This window comes from Xiphophorus hellerii, chromosome 7 (genome assembly GCF_003331165.1).
Source record: "Xiphophorus hellerii strain 12219 chromosome 7, Xiphophorus_hellerii-4.1, whole genome shotgun sequence".
Lineage (NCBI taxonomy): Eukaryota > Metazoa > Chordata > Actinopteri > Cyprinodontiformes > Poeciliidae > Xiphophorus > Xiphophorus hellerii.
The window spans coordinates 25,836,495-25,856,841 of record NC_045678.1 but is presented as its reverse complement, the minus strand read 5'-3'; the positions used below and the strand labels follow the sequence as shown (position 1 = coordinate 25,856,841).

The 20,347-nt window shown below is 37.0% G+C and overlaps 1 protein-coding gene across 1 annotated transcript; it reads right to left on the bottom strand.

The window, feature by feature from the left end:
* Positions 1 to 232: 232 nt before the first annotated feature.
* Positions 233 to 18,760, bottom strand: mrasa (muscle RAS oncogene homolog a). The gene is made up of 6 exons (XM_032568096.1): positions 18,489 to 18,760; positions 6,287 to 6,532; positions 5,253 to 5,406; positions 4,163 to 4,262; positions 3,733 to 3,812; positions 233 to 2,522 (listed from the first exon to the last, which is right to left on the bottom strand). The coding sequence occupies exons 2-6, from the start codon at positions 6,477 to 6,479 to the stop codon at positions 2,423 to 2,425; spliced, it is 627 nt and encodes a 208-aa protein (XP_032423987.1). The 5' UTR covers positions 6,480 to 6,532; positions 18,489 to 18,760; the 3' UTR covers positions 233 to 2,422.
* Between the last annotated feature and the right edge of the window lie 1,587 nt (positions 18,761 to 20,347).

The window sequence follows — 20,347 nt, the reverse complement described above, 5'->3', positions numbered from 1 at the left end:
AAGTAAAAGATTTGCAAGAAAAAGAAAACTCTTGAAATTGAGATTAAACTTTTGAAACTTACTATTTTTTTCTTGAAAATTTCTGAGATGAACCTCAAAATTTCAAACTTTTTTGGCATAAATTTACACTTTTTTTTTTTTTTTACCTATAATGGCCCATCGTAGTAAAACTTTCTGGAGTCCTTGGACTTGAGAAAGAGTTACACAAATGCAGGAAATTACTCCACACAGATTCCAGTAAAGCAGAGATTTATTTTCGTCTCAGGACCAAAATTTGTTTCTTTTCATTTTCATCTTGGTCCACAATATACAGTACAGATACTCAAAGGCAAAAGGAAAAAAATATACCTTTTTTTTCTGTTTTTGTCCAGGTCTGGGACACAGTGAGGTAACAGACAGAAATAAATTATTCAGTTGCTTAAAAACACTTTCCAATAATCATATCAATAATATAAAAATGGTATCAAACACACATGCAATAACTTTTATAACACATTCATTATATTTTTGCTCCCCTTCCATCCAGTCTGTTTGCTCAAAAGTGAGTTGTTTTTTGAGTCTTTCTCTGGAAAATGTTCCTTTTAGCAGTAGCTGCTGATAAATGCAGAGTCGTTTCTGCTGAGGTTCCACTTCCAGGTGAGTCATTCAGTCAAACATCATATATAAGCACCTTAATTTAAAACTGGGTAATAACGCAACTTTTGCTTCCAATACAATTTTAAATGATTACATCTCAAATTAGTTGATTGGTTTTACAATCATGGCCAAGGCAACAGGCAAACGCAGGCACACGAGGCTACAACTCCAATCAGCCGTTTGCTTACATCATCATTTTACATTCAGATATACACATATTTATATTAACCGTGCCTTTCAGCTCACCTATAGGTTTAAAAAGAAAACAACATGCCAATAGGAAAAAGTCAGAGATTGTTTTCAAAGTGCAAAAAACATATTCCTCCAAGAGTTGGTGCGCATCCTAAAGAAGAAGCCGCCCACCAAAACTTTAGTCCAATAACAGTACGAGCCATTTTTCATAGATTAGTCTGCAACGTTCCACCGATCTGGTCTGTAGCTACTGTAGGACATGGCTTTGAGCCAGAAGAGCGCAACACTGGCCTCTTCAGGCAGGTTTCCTAGCACTGACAGATTCCTAAAGCTACAGGATTTCATCCTCCACCTTCACTGAGCGCTGATCATCAAATATCGTAGTCCTGAAGTCGATGGGGGAGGCGGGAAAAGCCCCTGGATTGAGATAAAGTGACATCACATTATTTTGGTTTGTGGCCAGTGCAAATCAGCTTCTCCAGCCCCATCGCCTGCTCATTTCTCCCTCATCTATTATATTTTACTAACAAATTCATAGACTTTATTTTCTGTGAAACAGCAGTGAATTTGTCTACATTGCCACATATAATTACATATTTTTGTATATCACATCTGTCATTTGTACACTTCAAAATAAAAGTAAAAAAAAAAACATGGAAAGATATGATCAGAATGAGAAAAACAAAATGTAATGCTCATACAGAATTGATCACCACTTACAAGCACATAAGAGGGAACAAACCCACATTTGTTTTAAATAGGTATAACAAAGTGGCTCTTGAAGTGGGGAAATAAAATCCTGAAATATCTGTAAACATGGCTCTTACTTGATCTCAGTACATAATTCTTAATTTTTTTTTTTTAATGATCATAAGAGAAAAAATACTCCACAGCTGACATGGCCACAGTCTATTCAACACATTTTTTTTTTTTTTTTTTTTTTTTACTTCCACCATGCCACACTTCTTCTCCTAACATTACCAATCCGTAACATGACCTCTTGGCGCGTGTTACACCAAAATCAGCTGCAACGCCACCAAAATACCCATCACCACTTCCACATTCAGTCCTACCTTCACTCTCCAATAAAATAAGCCCTCTGCAAAACAACTGTGGCTTTATTTCCCCCCAAAGCTGTTGTAGTGAGATAATATTTGTTTAAAAAAAACAACAGCCGCCACTTTGAGCCAGTTACTCCCTTTTCCTTTCCTCTCTCAAACAATTTCTCTCTCTGTATTCGCCTCCAAAAACGTTTGAAATCTTGTGCCGTAGTTAGTTACTCTGCAGTTGTTCTGTTTCAGTGTTCATTACAAAAAGAGGAGTGAGGTTGGGGGAAAAAAGAAAAGACTAGAGGTTAGAAGAGGAAGGTAACACAGGCTTTCCGATGCACCTCAAAGGGCTGAGGAGACGCCTGTCAGTTCAGCCTTCAGTCTCTCAGGATCCATGAAGCTGTTCAGTGACACATCTACCTCCGTCTGGCTTTTGTGCTCCAGTAGTTAAACACTGCTGGGGAGTTCCCTGACATCCAAAGGTGTGTATGTTTTTCTGTCCGTCTGTGTGTTTATGCGATGAATGATGCCGAGGAGAAGGGCGGTCACAATATGGCGCAGTGGAACCTGTGGGAACCAGTGGAACGTTCCGCTCTCCACTTCATCTTCTTTTTCTTCTTCTGGTTTCGCTCTGGGACTTGTTGTCTGCAGGTGGGGTGGGGGGAGGAACATTTTAGGTGAAAATGAATATTTCAGAGATCAAATTTGACTTTAATGATTGAACAAAAACTTGTTTCTCTGCACATAAATGTAAAGAAATAAAAAAAGCCAGGATTTTGTCCGTTTTTGATGAATTGGTTTCATGTCAGTTCTCCTTTTGATATTTAAGCTTGTAAGCAACTACTATGAAGAGACTTTGTTTTCTTTTATATCATATTTTTCCCTAATGCACCTGTATTTATACACTGATACAAAACCACTGGATAGTGGTGGGCACACTGTTTGACGACATTAGCTTCCCATAAATAAATCTTTCTGGTAAATTCTAAAGCGCTACCACATTGATGAGTTAAATATGTTTTTTTTATTTGTATTAACAAATTGTTTTAAGAAATGTGAGATTACACAGACCAACTGAAATAGGAAATAATGATGACTATATTGCTTTTGATTTTTGCCGATGCCTTTTATATTACTGCAGTACTACACTTTCACCTCAAGATGGCAACGCTGTTCAACCTTGCAGCAAGTTCTCTTACTGCTGAAATCCCATAAAAACCTAAAAAAAAAAATGGTTCCCTTCAACTACAATTGCGGCCAAATATTTTGAGACACAGAAAACTTAGTAAAAGTGAATTAGAATAAACAAACATTTTTTTAAATTCATCTCCACACTGGCACATTTTGTCGGGGAAAAGTGTTCATAGCAGATAGAACCGTCATTCAGACTGAATTAGAAGAGCGAAATGGTTGATTTAAAGGGACAGTTTATTTTTTGTCAGCCAAAAGGATTACCACTAGTAAGATTGAATTCTGAAACCAAATAAAGTTTTCCCCATAGCTAAGACCCCTTTCTCTGACTACAACACCACACTGTTACCACAAGATGGCACTGTTGATTCACCTAGCAGGGACTCATCTACAGCATGCAGGACACACAACTGTCTACTTTTGTCTCAGCAGGTAAGTCCCAACAGCAACAATCAAACTAAATGGCCACAATGAAAATACATGAAATACAAACCAATACTTCTGAAATCATATATAAATCACAACAAAGTGGCATAAAATAACTAACGGTCATTTTTTGTTGCAACCTCCCAAAAAACATTTTAGTTCCATCTTTTTACTACCATTACTTCTTCTTGATAAACACCCCACATCTCCTAAAAATCAAAAGAGTTAATGAGGTTACCTTATAACTCGGACCAGTTCATGAAAGGCTTTGTCCACATTCATTGGAGGATCCTTGGCACTGGTTTCAATATACGTGATCTGAGGAAACACAGGAATAACAAATTTTAAATCAATGCTGACAGTATTTAGAGAAGAGGGATGTGAGCTAGGACCTTTCATTAAATTCAACCCCTGTTGAATCATATTCAACAAGGGACAGAAGGCTCGATTTGTATAAACTGCATCATCTCTTTTTTCTATCAATTTTAATTCTCCATTTCTGATGGTGTACTATAAATTCAGATTCTATGATGGTTTCTTCCTCTTTCTCTCTGTTCTTTGGTCTTTTTGTGTTCACAGTTCAGACAAACCAATAAAATAGCTTGAGAAATTAATGCTACGTGTGTTTAGTTAAAAAAGAAAACTGAGATTAGTACTTTAGGACTCACATTATGTTTGGCAGCCATCTCCTGGCCCTGGTCTGATGTCACCTTCCTTAGATGAACCAAGTCCACTTTGTTAGCAACAAGCACCATTGGGAAGGCCTCCCTGATGGTAAACAGAAAAAAAAAAAGATGAAAACATTTTTTTTCTGTTAACATTTATGATCTGAAGCATGTTGAAAGTAAACCCATTATCCAGCTGACTAAATGGTAGAATGTGGCATTATGCAACATTAAATACGCTTGTATGCATCTTAATTGTCCAAGCTGTTTTAGCACAACAGCTCAGTACTGTTTGAGAGGTGTCTGATTTCTGCAACACTTCAGTCCTCTAGAAAAAAAAAAAAAAAAGTTTACACTCTCAATACCCAATATAGATGGACAGCAGTGTGTTCAATCCTATCTTCTATTTTTTCTGTCATTTGCAGTTTCTGCAGTCAGAGAACAGGTGCCTTTATTCTGCCTTCTTTAACATCTCAATAGGAGGCTGTTTAAAAGAAAATATTCATAATATTTCTAATAACCCATATTTCCTTTTTGCATAGTGACCCAGGTCTGCTTATTCAACAAAAGCTATAAAAACAACCTGATAGAGGCGTGATGACACCACACCAAAACGTCAGATCACACAGAAATCCAACTTATGTTTTGTTTTGTTTTTTAAATCAGGTGCTCTGTGTCCTGCAGACATGTTTAAAAACAATTTAACTACACTAGCAAGTGTTACTGCACTAGTAAGTAGTTACTAGTAACTAGAGTGAAAAACACACTGTTCAACTGCGATATGAATGTCTGTTTCATTTAAGAGCGTTAGTTCCGCTTATCTTAGCCTTGCTATATTTAACATTGCTGTGAATACATTCTTCGGGGGCCCATGATTCGTCACATTATGACTGCAGTCTGTCTTTTCTCTCACATTTATGATGACAGTTAATCTTAAAAAAAAAAAAAAAAACACACACACTTGGACTTGCACTGAATTGGTTTCCAAACAGCTCCTCACATAAAAAGGAGACTCTCTTCTATCAACTTAGGATATTTTCAGACACTAAAGTCGTGAAAATGAAGAGTTACCGCCCAACCGTCTCCATCTCACCTGTCTTTGACCCGTAGTATGAGTTGATGAAATCTGTCCACATGTTCAAAGCTGGCCTTGTCTGTGACGGAGAAGACGATGAGGAAACCATCTCCTGTCCGCATGTACTGCTCCCTCATCGCGCTAAACTCCTCCTGCCCTGCTGTGTCCAGTACTGGGGAAATGAAAGCATGAACTCCCTTAATCAACCAGCAAAATTAGCACTTCATATTACACAAATTACACACACAAAAAATGTTCCCAGCTTTCCAGGAAACAGAAAATGTTTGACCATGAGCATTCTTTCAATTAAAACTGCAGGCCTTTTGCCATCATGTGCTAATGAAATAGTGGAGTAATTCATTTACAGTCTTGGTAAAAAGAAGCTAAAACCTCCTACAATGTTTTGCATATCACAGCATAATACAATTATCTGGTCTTAATCAGTTTCTAATCTTATGACTTTGCTGTCTTTGTTCAATCAATACTCATTTTTAGCATCAGAAAGTAACAGTTAGAAGTACTAACTGTGAAAATGAATGCATTTGCAAAGCCATTTATTTTTTGCATGTCAATTAGTGATTTATTCCTCGAGTCAGTCTGTGTCCTCATTTTTGACTCTCCAATGCTTTCCTAGATTCTGTGGCTGAATAAAATAAACAAATAAAAAGCCCAAATCATCATAGGTTCTCTTCAAAATTGCTGCTGTGTCTTGCATCCGAACTGGGGGAAATTAATTGTAAAACAAAGTCGTGCTGCTTTAATTTTAGAGAGAAGAGACCTTACCTTGGTAAGACCTTAACAAGTTAAGGCCTCCGATGCATGCAGGTAAAGCATGACACTTTTTTCTTTTTCAGCGATAAGAATTGTTTTCCCAAATAAACGGGACACTTTGCAGCAGAAACAATGAGCTGTTTGATGTTACATAATTTCTTCCACGTGTAAACCCCCAGTATGTTATTACAGCTGTCAGAGAACTGCTAATTACCCATGTGTGTAAACAAAACTAGCCACCCAAGGCAGCAAACGTTTTTTAGGATATAATTCTAACTCACCGTCCAGTATCGCCCACTGCCCATCTATTTCAGTGTGTTTAAGGTACGAGTCTTCTATAGTGGGATCGTAGTCTGGCACAAAGATCTTCTGGAAAAACTGGATGGTTAGAGCGCTTTTCCCAACGCCACCGTCCCCCACCACCACCAGCTTGTAGGTTGGCAGGTTGTCGCTCGGCACGGCGCTGGTCGCCATGGCTACCTCGACAGTGGTGGGAAGAAGGCTAGAAGGTGGCGGGTGAAACACACCTGGTTGAAAAGGAGGACAGAAAAGAAAGAAAGGGGGGGTGAAGGAAAATAAAAGGGGATTGACAACAAAGGAGAACAGGAGAGAAAGATGCTAAGGCTTTTTTGTTGCAGCTGCTCTCTCATCGCCATGGAGACGACAGATCATAGCTAAGGGTTGGAGATAAAAGCAGAAGGAAAGGGGGGCAGATGAACTAACTACAAAATGAGACATTGCATTTAAAATTACTTTTATCTAGAGCTGAGGGGCATTAATTTAACATTTAAAACTTCACAGAACAGGAGAATGAAAATTTAAGCAACCAGGCAATGTAAGAATCGTTTACCCGGGTTCAGTTTTGGAAGATTAGAAGATATATTTTCCGTGGCTTAGAGGTTCATATCATTGTTAAAACCTGCAAGAGCTCCAACATGTTGTGATAAATAAAGTCCGAGCCTCCATTTCCAAATGGTGGCTCGGATTTTCATTTTCCATTTTTCATGTCAAGATATGGTTTATTGTTAAAAATAAAGTCAAATAAAACAGGAAAAAAAACCTTAGTGTCCAGGTTGGGAAAGGCATTATAGTTCACTTCAAGCTGAACTCTGTAATCCTTTTGCTTCACAGCAAAAAGACCAACAACAATACATGTTGCCTAAACAGAGTTTAACTGAATCTCACCACACATCAGTTAACAATGAACATTGCACACACACACCCACTAAACACCTTGTGTTTTTGCACAGTCCTTCATGCTCAAGCAGTGTTATTTAACTGGATGAAGGTGAGAATAACGAAGTTCTTAAACTGATCGCATTTGCAGTGCGAGACTTGATATTGTCAACCAAATGGCAGGGGGTTATAATATTTAAAAACTTCCAACTCAAATTTAAAAACTTCTTAAGACCACGAAACATCAGACCTGACACGTCACAGCACAAACATACAAAAGAAAATTGCAAATAAATAAATTGTATCAGTGAGACAATGGTTAAGGCAAACATCGTCCAGCCAGCTAGCAATAAATTTGCAATTACCCATGATGGACGTAAAAAAAAATTAAAAAAAGTCAGCCAGCTTTAGCAGCCAACGGGTGTTTGTGGCTACCATCATTTACTTTTTATGACAATTTACTAGCATAAATAGTCCTGCCACAATAAATTTTAAGACCTGTGATTTATGTATTTAAGGCCAACTTATTTATTTTATGAATTTAAAACATTTTAAAGTCTTAATTTTGGGAACATAAATTTAAGGCATTTTATAGATGTGCAAACACCCAGGGTTAGGGAATTTATTTAAAGCAAACATGCTGTCTCATACTGAAGGACAACTGATTTTAAACAACCCTACAAGACAATAGTGTGTTGAAAAGGAACTTTAGAGAATACAATTCATATAACCTGAAAAAAACAATATTGAAAGACAGAAGTAATAAAACATTGCAAACAGAAGCAACTAACTACTGATGCTCTGCTAATCATTCTTAACATGTTTAGCACTGGACTCAATGTTATGCAGCTTAATTAAAACAGAAAGCTTTTAGCTTGAGAGGTTATTCAGTATACTCGTTCCCTGCTTAAAGACAAACTGTCAATAAATCATCTGTATGGAAATAAAGTTTTTTTTCACAACTGCATAAACCTAAAAAAGTCATTTTGGATTTCGGTTTAACTCCACAGAGGCTGTGGAGTGCAGGCAGACAGAATAAAAGAAAATTGTGATCCAAACTCTTTGACTTGAGACACACATCACAGCAGCAGTCTGTTAAAGAAGCTCTCCCCTTCTGTAACAGTGAAATACAGACTGGATCAAGACGCCAATGTCATTCTTGGCTTTGATATTCAATCCAGACTCTATGGTTCTGTGTTGTTGCAGATCATATTTTTGCTGCCTTTACTCTCAATGTTTTGTAAAAGACAGAAAGATCTTATCAAAATGTGGTGCTAGCAGATAGTCCGCTGGCTGTGGTGAAAGTTGTGTTGATTTATAACACTTCTAGGCAATTTTCTGAAGAAATTATAAAAAAAAATAGTTCATTAATCCCAATGGAAAATGTTCTGACTCATACTATGCAAGTTTTTTAAAAAGTTGTTGTAGATGCTTATGGCTATAAGTAGGAATGATCTCTTGTAGTGGTCTGGATCACAGCAATTCTTAAGAAACTTCTGACTGAAGGTACTCTGCTTTAAAACAGTCTCGTATAAAAGATGCTCGAGGTCGTCCATCCAGCTTTTTGGCCATATCAGACACATCCAATGACTGTAGTGTGCCAAAGGTCTGAGGCGTACAGCATGAAAAGAAACTGTGAGAGTTTAGTGCCATTAATGGTGGAGCAGCAAATAACTAAAACCCAAGTATTTTAGAATTAAATTGCATTTCTTTTCCAACACTGTGGGAGAGTTTATTGTGAAGAAAAACTGGGGAAATCATTCCACAATGGCTTCTCTGAAGAACACTAAAGTAATGCTTTAAGAAACAGGGATCAAACATTAGTGTACACTGAGAAAAACAAAGTCAGACATTTTATTAAAGTTCAGAAAGTTTTATATAGAAAAACAACAGTAAATCTGCTTTAATGTCAGACAAACTGAATTAGTTGCATTACAATGGAAAACTACAAAAAGCCTCTAAAGAATGAAGCAGCATTTGTCACCAGTGTCTCAGCCCATCATTGTGGTGAAAGCTGCTCTATAAATACAAGAATGTACTAAATCTAAGTAAAAAGAAAACCCACAACAGCCTGAATACAGTTTCATTCAGAATGACATACCAGATGGTCCAGTATGTCCAGAACCAGCAGAAATATGACGGCTCAAAGACGGATAACTGTAGCTTGTAATTGTAACTCCCCACCAAGTTAAAGTAAACATTTTGTAAGAGTGCAAGAATCAGCGCAAGAGTGTTTTTCTGTTCAGCTGAAGTCAGAGTGCAGTTCTACATGGAGTCCATCCACAATAAGACCACCACGAAAAGATCGGGACAAGTGGGGAGAGCAGGAGACACAAGAGGAACAGGATGATGAGATTATTCATAAACAGAAGAAAGAGGCTGAGGAAGCAGGGGCACACGAGGACAGAGCCAAACAGTTCGAATTAGGCCTGACTCACCACAACGGGCACCACCTTTTCATGGTTTGCTTCCTTTTTTGAGTAAAGACATATTTAGACCCAACCAGCTCAGTTGTTCCAGTTTATGACACATAAACTACAGCTTGACTTGTTTGTCTGTCAAGAACAAATGCCCAACAAGGGCTTTATTAAAACACCACTTTAAACATGGGAATGCCACACAGCATGGATAACAAACTGAAGCACCAGGAAAAGAAGGGAAAGAATCCAATATTAAAAATCCAATAAATATATTTGAGGCTACAGCATGGAGCAATTAAAAAAGGTATAGAGAATGTGTTGATAAGGATCTTACACAATGTTTTGTGCTGCTAATCTAGCATTAGCCTGGTTAAACAAGTTTGTGCTAAAATGTTCTGAATTTGCATGAATTTACATTAGCAACCTGGTTCTGCTTTTCAGTTTCAGAGAACTCCAAATAATGTTCTGCTTTTAGATTCAATAGACATACACATCTGAATAAACATGCACTTGATTTTGTTTTACACATTTTAAAGATGGTTTTAATACAATAAGGATGCACAAAGTACTCTATTTCAATAAAAACAAAAATCTCCCTATTGTCCAACATGTTCATATTTTCTTCGCAACATTAACTTATTTTTGCCACGTCTTAAAAGACAGCTGATAAAAAAAAAATATATACTTTTAACATCTTTCTGCTTAACTTAACATCAATTCAACACAGTTTAGGGCTGATCCATCATCTGTTTTGATTAATAATTGAATATTAAAAGGCGCTTAGGAGATTTTTCATTCCATTTTCATGGAAATTTAACAGCGTTTCCTATCTTAAATGCAAAATGTACTGTATATATTTTTGCAGAGTCCTGATTTAATTACTGCATCAAGTATGGTCTTTAGCAAATTGTCTTTTAATGCACTTATGTACAGTACTTATGTATCAATCAACCAATTACTAAATTAGTTGATGATTAATTCAATAATAGATTCATTACAATTCATCAAATTAATTTTTTCAGTCCTAGTAAATATTAAAGCAACATCTGAAGACAGACCGAAAAATATACTATCTTGGGCACAAATTACCCTAAACAAACCATAAGATCATTTAGAAAGCAGTGATGTAGTTTGGCTGCCGCTGGTCATTCCTAATTGGAGGCAGTTGATATAGAAACAAAGATGGCAGAACCATACCACAATGGGAAAGCGAAATGGTCTAACCAGAGTCTAGTGTGGGATGCAAAATGCATTTTATACGGTTCTGTTTCGGAATATAAACATTTGATTATCTTTACTACAAAGTGATGCTCTACAATGGAGAGGATGTGATGACAGGAAAGTGGAGAGATAATGCAGAAAAATTGAAACATGATGCCAGCATCAACATGTTGTTGATTTTGAGGGCTGTGGTGAGTTAATGCACTTCTTGTGGAGAAATTGTAACATTCAAAAGCAACAACAGACTTCTGTATGAACATCTCCATTCATCAGGAATTAAGCATTTCACACATTTTATTCTCTTCATCTTTGATTTTTCTATATTGCAAAAAATGTACCTGAATTACAGAAAGATGGTTGACCCTGTGAATATAAGAGAAAACTCAGTTCTTTGAGAAAGTGGCCACTTATCAATTAATCATCATTAGTTTATTATAAATCAATAAAATAAACTTTAGAATGTGATCTGATTTCTACTATATTAAAAAAAGATTTTACTTGGAGGCATTTCAGTCTAAGCAGTGAATGGGTTAAACTCTGAATCCCTCACTTTTCACACAAGTATGCAAGTTCAATATAACAACTCCTCTCTGTCTTACTTTAAAGCCTCTCGGCTGAAGCGCACAAAAAAGCCACACATTCACCAACCACTAGCACCAACCCCACCCACGCACCCATTCCTCCTCCATCCACCAGGAAACAGCTGTCAGCTGGCCACAGTCCATCCTTTCCTGCTCGGCACAATAGAGGGAAGGAAGAAGTTTCCTTCCTTTCCCGGGCTAACCACTCATTTGCCCAGGCTGAGCAAAAAGACTTGCGTTCCTGACACACATTAAAAAAAAAGGCTCAGGAGTTGTTGACTTAGTTAGGTTAAAAAGCTCTACTACAATAATCCAGCAGTGCCAAAGACAGACTTTCAGGAATTTCTAATCAACAAGAATTTTTGCAACCAATTTGGGTTTCAAGCTTGTTAAACACAGAGAGTCTTTGCTGCAAGTCAGGTCACCACCCACCAGGGCTGGTCAGGATTTCCCTCTAGTGAGGTGAGCACTCCTCTGAAATGCCCAATAAGTGCAAGCAGAGGTGAGAATAAGACCCGATCGCTAACCTGTCCAACATTGGACAGGGTCATGCTTGGTGTTCGTAGTACTATCCACATGAGGGCTTCCGTTTGAAGTCTTGACAGCATTCTGTTATAAAAGCATGCATGCTTAATCTGCCAAACCATAAAGAATACAACTTCCTCCATTTAGGAAAGCAGCAAAAAAATGCTGCTATGTCACAAAGTCTGTAAATTTCAGACACATCTGCTACTGCTGACATATCACGCTAGCAGCAAGGGGAACATTTACGGGTGACGTTTGTGTGTCAGCAGCTAATATTTTCTCTCACAATGGCTTCGGGAAGTCTCTCAGGGGCTTCTTGGAGAAATCGCCGGTTGCCTTCTTGAGAAAGGATAAAGAGATCTCCATGTTCACGTGGGAACGGAGCAGCAGCTTAACTCACACAACACAAATAAGGAAGAACACACCCCAGCCTACAAAGCCGTACTGTTACCAACACTCATCGATCTCCAAACTCCTGAAAAATCTAAAAACCACTTTTAGCATTTAAGAATTTGTCATCTTTTAAATACAACATAAAAAGCTTTAAAGCATATCTTTAGCAGGAATTTCTCATGCACTAAATCCCAAGATGTAGCCATAGCCACATGCCTTTGTTTACCTACAATACTATTTAAAAAGAACAAATACTAATACATCTATAAATTAAAATTATGTAAAAAACTTTGTTTTCAAGCATTCCAGTTACATTTTGGGGTTGAGTGAAGTTTATCTCTAAGGAAGGAAAAACAAACATGTTTCATCTCATGTCTATTAGACATGAGAGTTTAAAGGAGTTTAAAAATAAAGTCAAGAGCAATCTTATTAAAAAAACGTTCAAAAAGGAATGAGAAGAAGTTGTAAATAAGATTTATTTTCTTTTAAGACATTGCATGATATTAAGGAAGATATTTCATTGTAATTACACTGAAGTCCAATCTCTAATTAGTCATTTAGAAAAGAAACGGGCACATTAAGCAACAAAAATGGACACTAACTACTTAGCAATTTGTCTGATTGGGAATAAATGTCATGTCAAATCTTGAGCTTTGAGTTCTAATACTCAATATTGGGTTGAAAGCTTAAGAGAAAAGAAAATCATAAATGTTTTGAGTTCATCAGCTTAAAAAGTACCAGAATCTTTGCAAAGATTAATCTGTTAAGCATACCTTACTTTGGATCAGACAAGGCCATTTATTCTCTCAGAACCAACTTGGGTTTCTGCTCACTTCCATCTCTCAGCTGGAAGGAATTTTACTTTCAACATGTACTGGCCTCTGGCTCAGATGTTTAGGAAATGTTGGTGGTTTCTCACTTTTTGGATATTCAGAACCAAATTAATTATGTAAAAGAATAAGAAGCCACTAAGTGATGCTGAATGCAACAAAGCAGTGAGGAAACAAAACAAAAATTTGCAGGAACAAGCTGACCAGGCTTAATTTTGATTCAACAGGGCTGTTTTTCTTTGGAGTGTAGGTCAGCGGCTCTGCTGCTTCCTGGGAGCCAGACGTCACAACCCTGTTAACTAGTAGGAAGAGGATTTTGGGAAATGTGTGTTGCTTTAGATATCTAATCAGAAAGATCGGATCTGTTATGTTGGCCAACTACATTCTTTAAACGGTCACAGATAAAATACCATCCGTCACCGGCCGGATCAGTCTCACACATTCCAACTGTAGTCATCCTATGAAATAAAAGGTTTACATTTAGAGTTTCTAATACAATAGTTTGCATTTAAATTATAGTGACAAATGGGTTACTTAAAAAGCTCTTTGAATTTGAAGTTTTAAAAATATAAAAAATAGATTACCCATATTTAAGTGGACTCTTTGGCATGTTAACTATGACCGTGAAAGGAAGATCTTAACATTGACGATTCTGAGATGCAATCTGCATGGAGTAAGAGTTAGTTATGGCCAGATTTAAAGTGACAGTGAAACTTTAAGAGTCCAGCAAGAACATTTTTAAGTGGTCACTACAGTATTTGGTTGCAAGACAGCACCAAGTACTAAGCCCATTGTTACAGGAGCTTTATATTTTTTAATAACTCTGCCTCACTTCAACAGTGTCTCATGAATTTCAATGAATAAGGATGCCAGCCATAGACACGTCTCTGTTACACAGAGCTGGATTCATCCAACCACAAAAAGAAGAAGTCTGTGGGTTTAAACTTACACATTTTTTGAGCATGTGGGAACAGATCTGACACATGCACATGTTACACCCTGCAAAGTCTAAACACTTGAAGAGGTTCCTGTAGTTTGCAAGAGCCGTGTCCTGCTCTGACCTTTGTCAACATTTAATGACAAGTTTGTTTTCCCTTAGTGGCTTTCAAGGAATGTCTGGATTTCATGACGGAAACCCTTTACCACACACCAACTATACAGACACAACTGCAATTTGGGAGTAAATCACTATTTATTTTAAAACACTAAAGACCAGGGTAAATTACCGATACTGAGCCATAACCAGGCTTTCCATTAAAAGGTTCCGAAAAGCTCATTTAAAAAAATCAGATGCCAAAGAAACTTTTGTAATGATGTTTTCTCAAACTATGCAGAATAGAGAGTAAGACAGCAGTGCCCCTCCCCAACTTGTTGCTCAATTGCTATTTAGTAATCTAGATAAATGAAGCTACCTACTTAATTTGCCAACAGAAAATAAAAATAAAAAATAAAATTATAAGAATAAAGTTGTAAAATTACAAGAATACGGTCAAAATAAAACAAGAAGTTATCATATTGCCAGAATAAAGTCATAATAGTTTCTTACCGTGGCCCTCATACTTTGTCATATAGTCTTTTTCTTAGAAGAAATAAAATTTTACTGTTAGGAAAAATGTCCAGTCTTAAAAACAAAGACAAATGCCACTGGAACAGATTGTCTGATTAATTTACCAGCCAATATTAGACTGTTATACTTGTGCAACTCTGTAAAGTGATAATTGGCAAGGGATAGCATGCAAGCGCATATAAACTACTAAATTTAGTGTATTTTATATCAAATTAGTAAATAAATGTCGAGGTATAATAATCTTAGCAGCAATAGGAATAAACGGTTGATTTTCTGTTTTAAAAGTAACCAAAAAAGAACCATGATACCAACGTATTGTCCTCAACACAAATGTCTATACTGTCTATAGTCAATACTGGGCAATGACTACAGTAATATGAAAAACATTTTTAAAAGTTAAAGTTTAAGTCATAAATTATAAAATGTATACGACACACTTTCAAGGCAGTCACGGTCCCTATGCAGCCAAAGCCTAGAGTACAATTTTGTGGATGACATGCTTCGATTTTTTTTTAACTGAGCCTATTCTGTAAATTCAATTGAGTCTTGTGGACTCACCACAAGAATAAACCACATAAACTTAAGATTGTGTAAACAAACTCTGTTATCTTTTTTAAATCTAACTCCAATATGAGTATATGCATTGCCGGTGCAAAAAGGAATCTAACAAATTTAACATGTACTGTAGTTATGGCAACATTTTTTTTTGTTTCTGGTTTCTTCATTCGCCAACTTACTAGAAAACACCAAGTAATATTTTGTCACAAGGGTCATATTTTTGGTCCACATAAAAAAAACTATGTAACTAAGAAGATTAGATTAATAAAAGTGGCTTAAGAAATGCCAACCACATCACTGACTCATCAACATTAAGTAATACAATTGCTGAAAGTGCATCTGCATGTACTGTGCTTAAAGATGTCATATGGTCATATAGTCAAAGCATTCACAAATCAAAACTAAAACTCAGTTCAATTTTAAAAAAAAAGAAAAGTTACTTATTAAGTAATATTTTGCATATTTCCACTGTCCCAGATTGATGAGTAGATTAGTGTATAATGGAAAAAAAACTATGCTGGTATTTACTTAACAACCTGGCAATGTTTCTTTTGTTTGACGCATAAACTCAAATAATCCTGTTTTCCCCTCATTTCTGGTCGGAAAAAGAAAACACTTCCTTAAAAGAACATCAAAGAAGCTGCATCTATTTTCTTACTTTTATTGTCCAGCTGAACAGTACTTAAATGCAGTAAAGTCCAAATCAAATCAACTTCTATGACTTTGCAGTGCCTTGCAAACTTATTCTTATCACATTTCACATTTTGTCATTCAAAACCCACAAGGCATTTTATTTGGATTTCATGCAATAACACAACAGAAGGTAGTGCTAAATTGTGAAGTGGGAGGAAAGTGATACAATGTCCAAATCTTCTCACAAATAAAAACTTGTGACATGTATTTACAGTCAGGCCCTCTGAAGTCTTTGAAGAACAATTTCGTTAGAGCTGTAAGTCTTTTGGGGCATTTCATCTATCACCTTTACAGATCCATAGACTGAAACCTTTGCAAAATAGCTCAACATCAGTCTAATTGAATGGGTAGCTTCTAAGCGGATTCCTGATTGGATTTAGGCATTTCTACCACTTGGCTCTAAAACAGAACGCCGTAAATCTGGCTGTGCGTTTGGGAAGTTGAACCTTTACCCAGGTGAAAAGTCTTTAGCAACCTCTAACCCAGTGATCTTCATTATGTTCTGTCCTTCATGTTGTGGGGGATTCCCTGCTGACACACACCTACTGACTCACTGATTTACAACTTTCTGCAGAACTGATGGTGGAGGCATCATGATTGTGTTTTGCTTGTAGTTCTAGTTTTCGGATTTGTGAATTTTCTTCTGTATCCCCTAATAAGTTTGTGGTAAACTGCAAAAGGGATGTCCAATGATTTTCTCTCATCCATTCTTTTCAACTTTGTTAAGACCACATTTCTGAATGGCATAGCTAATTTTTCTGTCAACACCTGAGCAGCTTGTTTCGTCAGTTCAGGTCAGGGGTCTACCTCATGTGGCTTTTACAAAACCATAAAGGAAATGTTTTTGATTATGTTTGCAATATGAAATTGTTGTTTTAGGAGGTTTTTTTATAAGTTAATATGCAAAATTTGCACCTAATAATTACCACAGAATTTTAAACGTAACTAGCTTCAAACTATGCTACCCATGCTTCTTCATTTTACATATATACATATAAAAAATTTTACAGTTTGTGTAGTGGATTCATTTTTGTTTTAAGATCTGAAAATAAAAAAATGTGTTTAATTCTACGACAAGCATTTTAGAAAACGTATCTAGAAAATATTGTTTTGAATCTCAGTTTGATTTTGCAGCAGCAGGTGCAAAAGTGAATCTTTGAATAAAAAAAAGGTTGCTGTGAGTTTATCCCTCAACTTTATGATGTGTGCCTTAGTTTTTAAGAAGCGGTTTGATTCCTAATATTCACAAATAAACCTCTGAGTGCTTAGCAGAACAGTTTCACTTCTGATACAATACCGATATTGCCGTTTTGGATTCGTCGATACCAATATTGACCAGACAGGACATCAGCACAGATCATACACACTTATTGCATATTTTGTACTGTGGAAACAGATACTCCTCAAACAAAGAACAGTCAAAAACAATATGTATAAGACACACGCACCCATTTATGAATAACCACTCGGTTAGAAATGCTGGAGCAGAATGCTTCTATCGGAGAATTCATATGCAAACCGATATAATCTGATACTCAGTTGTTTTTTTTGACAGATATCGCGCCGATTTCCGATATTAATATCAGAATGGGACACTCCTAATCCATAAGATCAAATTTCATGCAATGAGTAAAAAGGCTGCCCAAATACAAATGTATGCAAAATACTTCAATTTTTTTAATTCACAATTGTTTTTCACATTTACATGGTTCTATCACAGAAAAAAAATCACAAGATACAGTAAATCTGTGAAACCTGAAAATGTTTGAGATTTATGTTATAATCAGAACATAATTTACTTGCAACAATTCAATCAAAAGGGCAGTATTAACACTTTTGTATACTGATCCAAGACTTAATGGCAGATAATCCTGGTTTAGCATTCCTGTAAAGTTTTAGCAGAATACCAAGGTTTTTCCTACCCAGACAGACATCCAGATGATGTGATGATTTCACAACCCTATTAATAGTGATTAAAGTGTGCTTCCTGCTCCAGACTGACTGCTGCTTCTGAATGATCTCATGCTATGATCTGATACAAGAAGAATCCCTCTGTTCTCTCCGAGTCCAGCGCTTAAATGTCCTCACTAATCCCGCTTCAGAGCTGCTGCTGTGGGTGTGTGTGCGTGGAAAAACGAGACAGGGGCCCGTCGTGAAATGCATAAACACTGCAGCAGGGTTTTCCCTCATCACTTGTGACAAACGCCGTGTTTTTCTTACGTATCCACGGGGGGAAATCTGCTACACTGGAAAAAACAAGAGTCAAGGCCCCGTCGTTCTGTCTGTCTCTGTGAGCAGGAGTTGGATGCAAACAGACAGCAGCCGCCCCGCAATATAACAAATATGATCCGTTTAGCAACAAACAAACGCCCTAATTAAAAGCAGCTCACCGAATGCTTAGCTGGCTGTCACCAGTCTGAGCTGTAATGAGCTCCTCACGTCTGGTTCTTTTTCTTTATTTTTTCATATAAACCGAACATTTTCCGTTAACGGACTCCCGAACACGACCTGCCACTCACCGAGACGAGCTCCCTCCCTGACGCCGACACGACCGCCGTCCTCACGCCGACATGTCCCTCCTCATCTCCGCCGTTTTTCACACCGCCGCCGCCGTGCCGCCCTTTAACGTCCACAGGCTCAGAGCTGCCCCACAATCTGCGAAACAATACGCTCAGCAGCCAATCTTTGTATTGCAACAGCTGATGCTATAAATAGAAATGCCCGGAGGGGTGGACGAGGATTTTGGATGACACTGTAAACGTCGTTGATGTAGATTTTTCTGCGTAAAATCATTTCGACGTTCCTCGATAGTCTTAAAGTTTCTGGTTGTTGCTTGTTGCGACGGTTATTTTCCGCTGTTTAAGTGAAATCTACCAAATCGCTTACATAGTTCCCCTTTTTTTATGACGAAATGGTCCGCTCCCTTTTATAGCGGACTTCTTTAAAGGGGTCTTCCGGATAATTAAGGTTCCAAACAACCCAACTACAAAAACTTCTGCTACTGCGTTGGAAAAGGGGAAACACTTTGTATTTATGTCTAATTATATCAAACACTTCTCTCTGATATTTTCCTCATAATATTATCTTGATTTCCTTACACTGCACAGACCTATATGAAGTAGTTTCGAGAAATATGAAAAAGCCATGAACAAGGTACTCTGATCACATGATACCTACAACAATAACACTATGCAGTGGACAATTAAGCCATCCAGGGTCAGTCTCCTACAAGTCTTTCACCTGCATCTTATTAAACACACATATTAGCTGGACTCTTCAGAACTTGACTGCATGCTGAGATAATTCAGCCATTTGATTCTGTTGGACCAGCCATGAATCTAAAATTTGCTGGTAAAACAATGAGAGAGTGTTCAGTAAGGGCTAATGTAATTGCAGCACAAGAAAAAATTCTGAACGGATATTTAAAATAGCATATATATATTGAAAGAAATGTGCAATTGAAGAGGATAATTTTAAAAAGTTCATTTGCACATACAGTATTTGTACATAAAAAAAACAACAGACTACTTGCAGGAAATGGAAAAACTATGCAAATAACAGCAGGGACGTACATACCTGCTTTTATTTGATGGTAATAAAGTTTTACAGCTACTGGGAGGAAGGATCTGTGATAACACTCTTTTGTGCAGCTGCGATGCAGCAGTCTGTCACTGAAGGAGCCAGTTCTGTAAAAGTGTCATCCATGGGTTGGAGAGCATTGTTTCCCCAAGTTTTTCTCCAAACGCTATGAATTATGATGGTCAAATAGTACAAGTTTAGTTTTATCAGACCACAAGAAATGTCTCCAAAGGCCTTTGTAACCAGCAACCTGGCTTTGCTTTTGGAGTTGTGGCTTCTTCCTCTCTGAGTGTCTTCTCTGAGCCCATGCAATGTCAATGTGGCTTAGGCTATGCTCTCTTGGCAGCTTCAGCCACAATCTGCATATGATAATTTATTTTAGTAATCAGGTTAATAGACAAATTTCACACTTTGGTTTTTCAATTTGCAAAACGTTGTTTTAACAGATGAATATATTCCATTCAGGCATCTAAAAATTGTTCCCAAAGACGAAAAAGGCCAGTGGACATCTTGAATAATCAGTTTAGATTCTCCATGATGACACACAAGGAAATTTTTTGGGGAGATTTTGCTTTTAAATGCATTTGATTTGTGCCTTATTTTGACTTGAATGCTCTCAGCCTATCAGAAGCTTACAACATTATGACAGCATCATCTGGGTTTTAATACATTTTTTAAAGTGAACTTCTGAATATAAAAAAAACAACTTCCGATATTTACTTAGTATAAATTATTTTGTCTAGTTTCACTGACCAAGGAAACGTTTAGTCTGATTTAATGATAGATAATGATTGAAAAA

Bases quoted from the DNA above. Each gene is read 5' to 3' on its own strand.
- mrasa (XM_032568096.1), bottom strand. From the start codon at position 6,479: ATGGCGACCAGCGCCGTGCCGAGCGACAACCTGCCAACCTACAAGCTG. The intron at 4,263-5,252 runs GTGAGATGGAGA...GTTTACCATCAG, and splicing joins ATACTACGGGTCAAAGACAG to GGAGGCCTTCCCAATGGTGC. The intron at 2,523-3,732 runs GTAACCTCATTA...CCCCACCTGCAG, and splicing joins GAACTGGTCCGAGTTATAAG to ACAACAAGTCCCAGAGCGAA.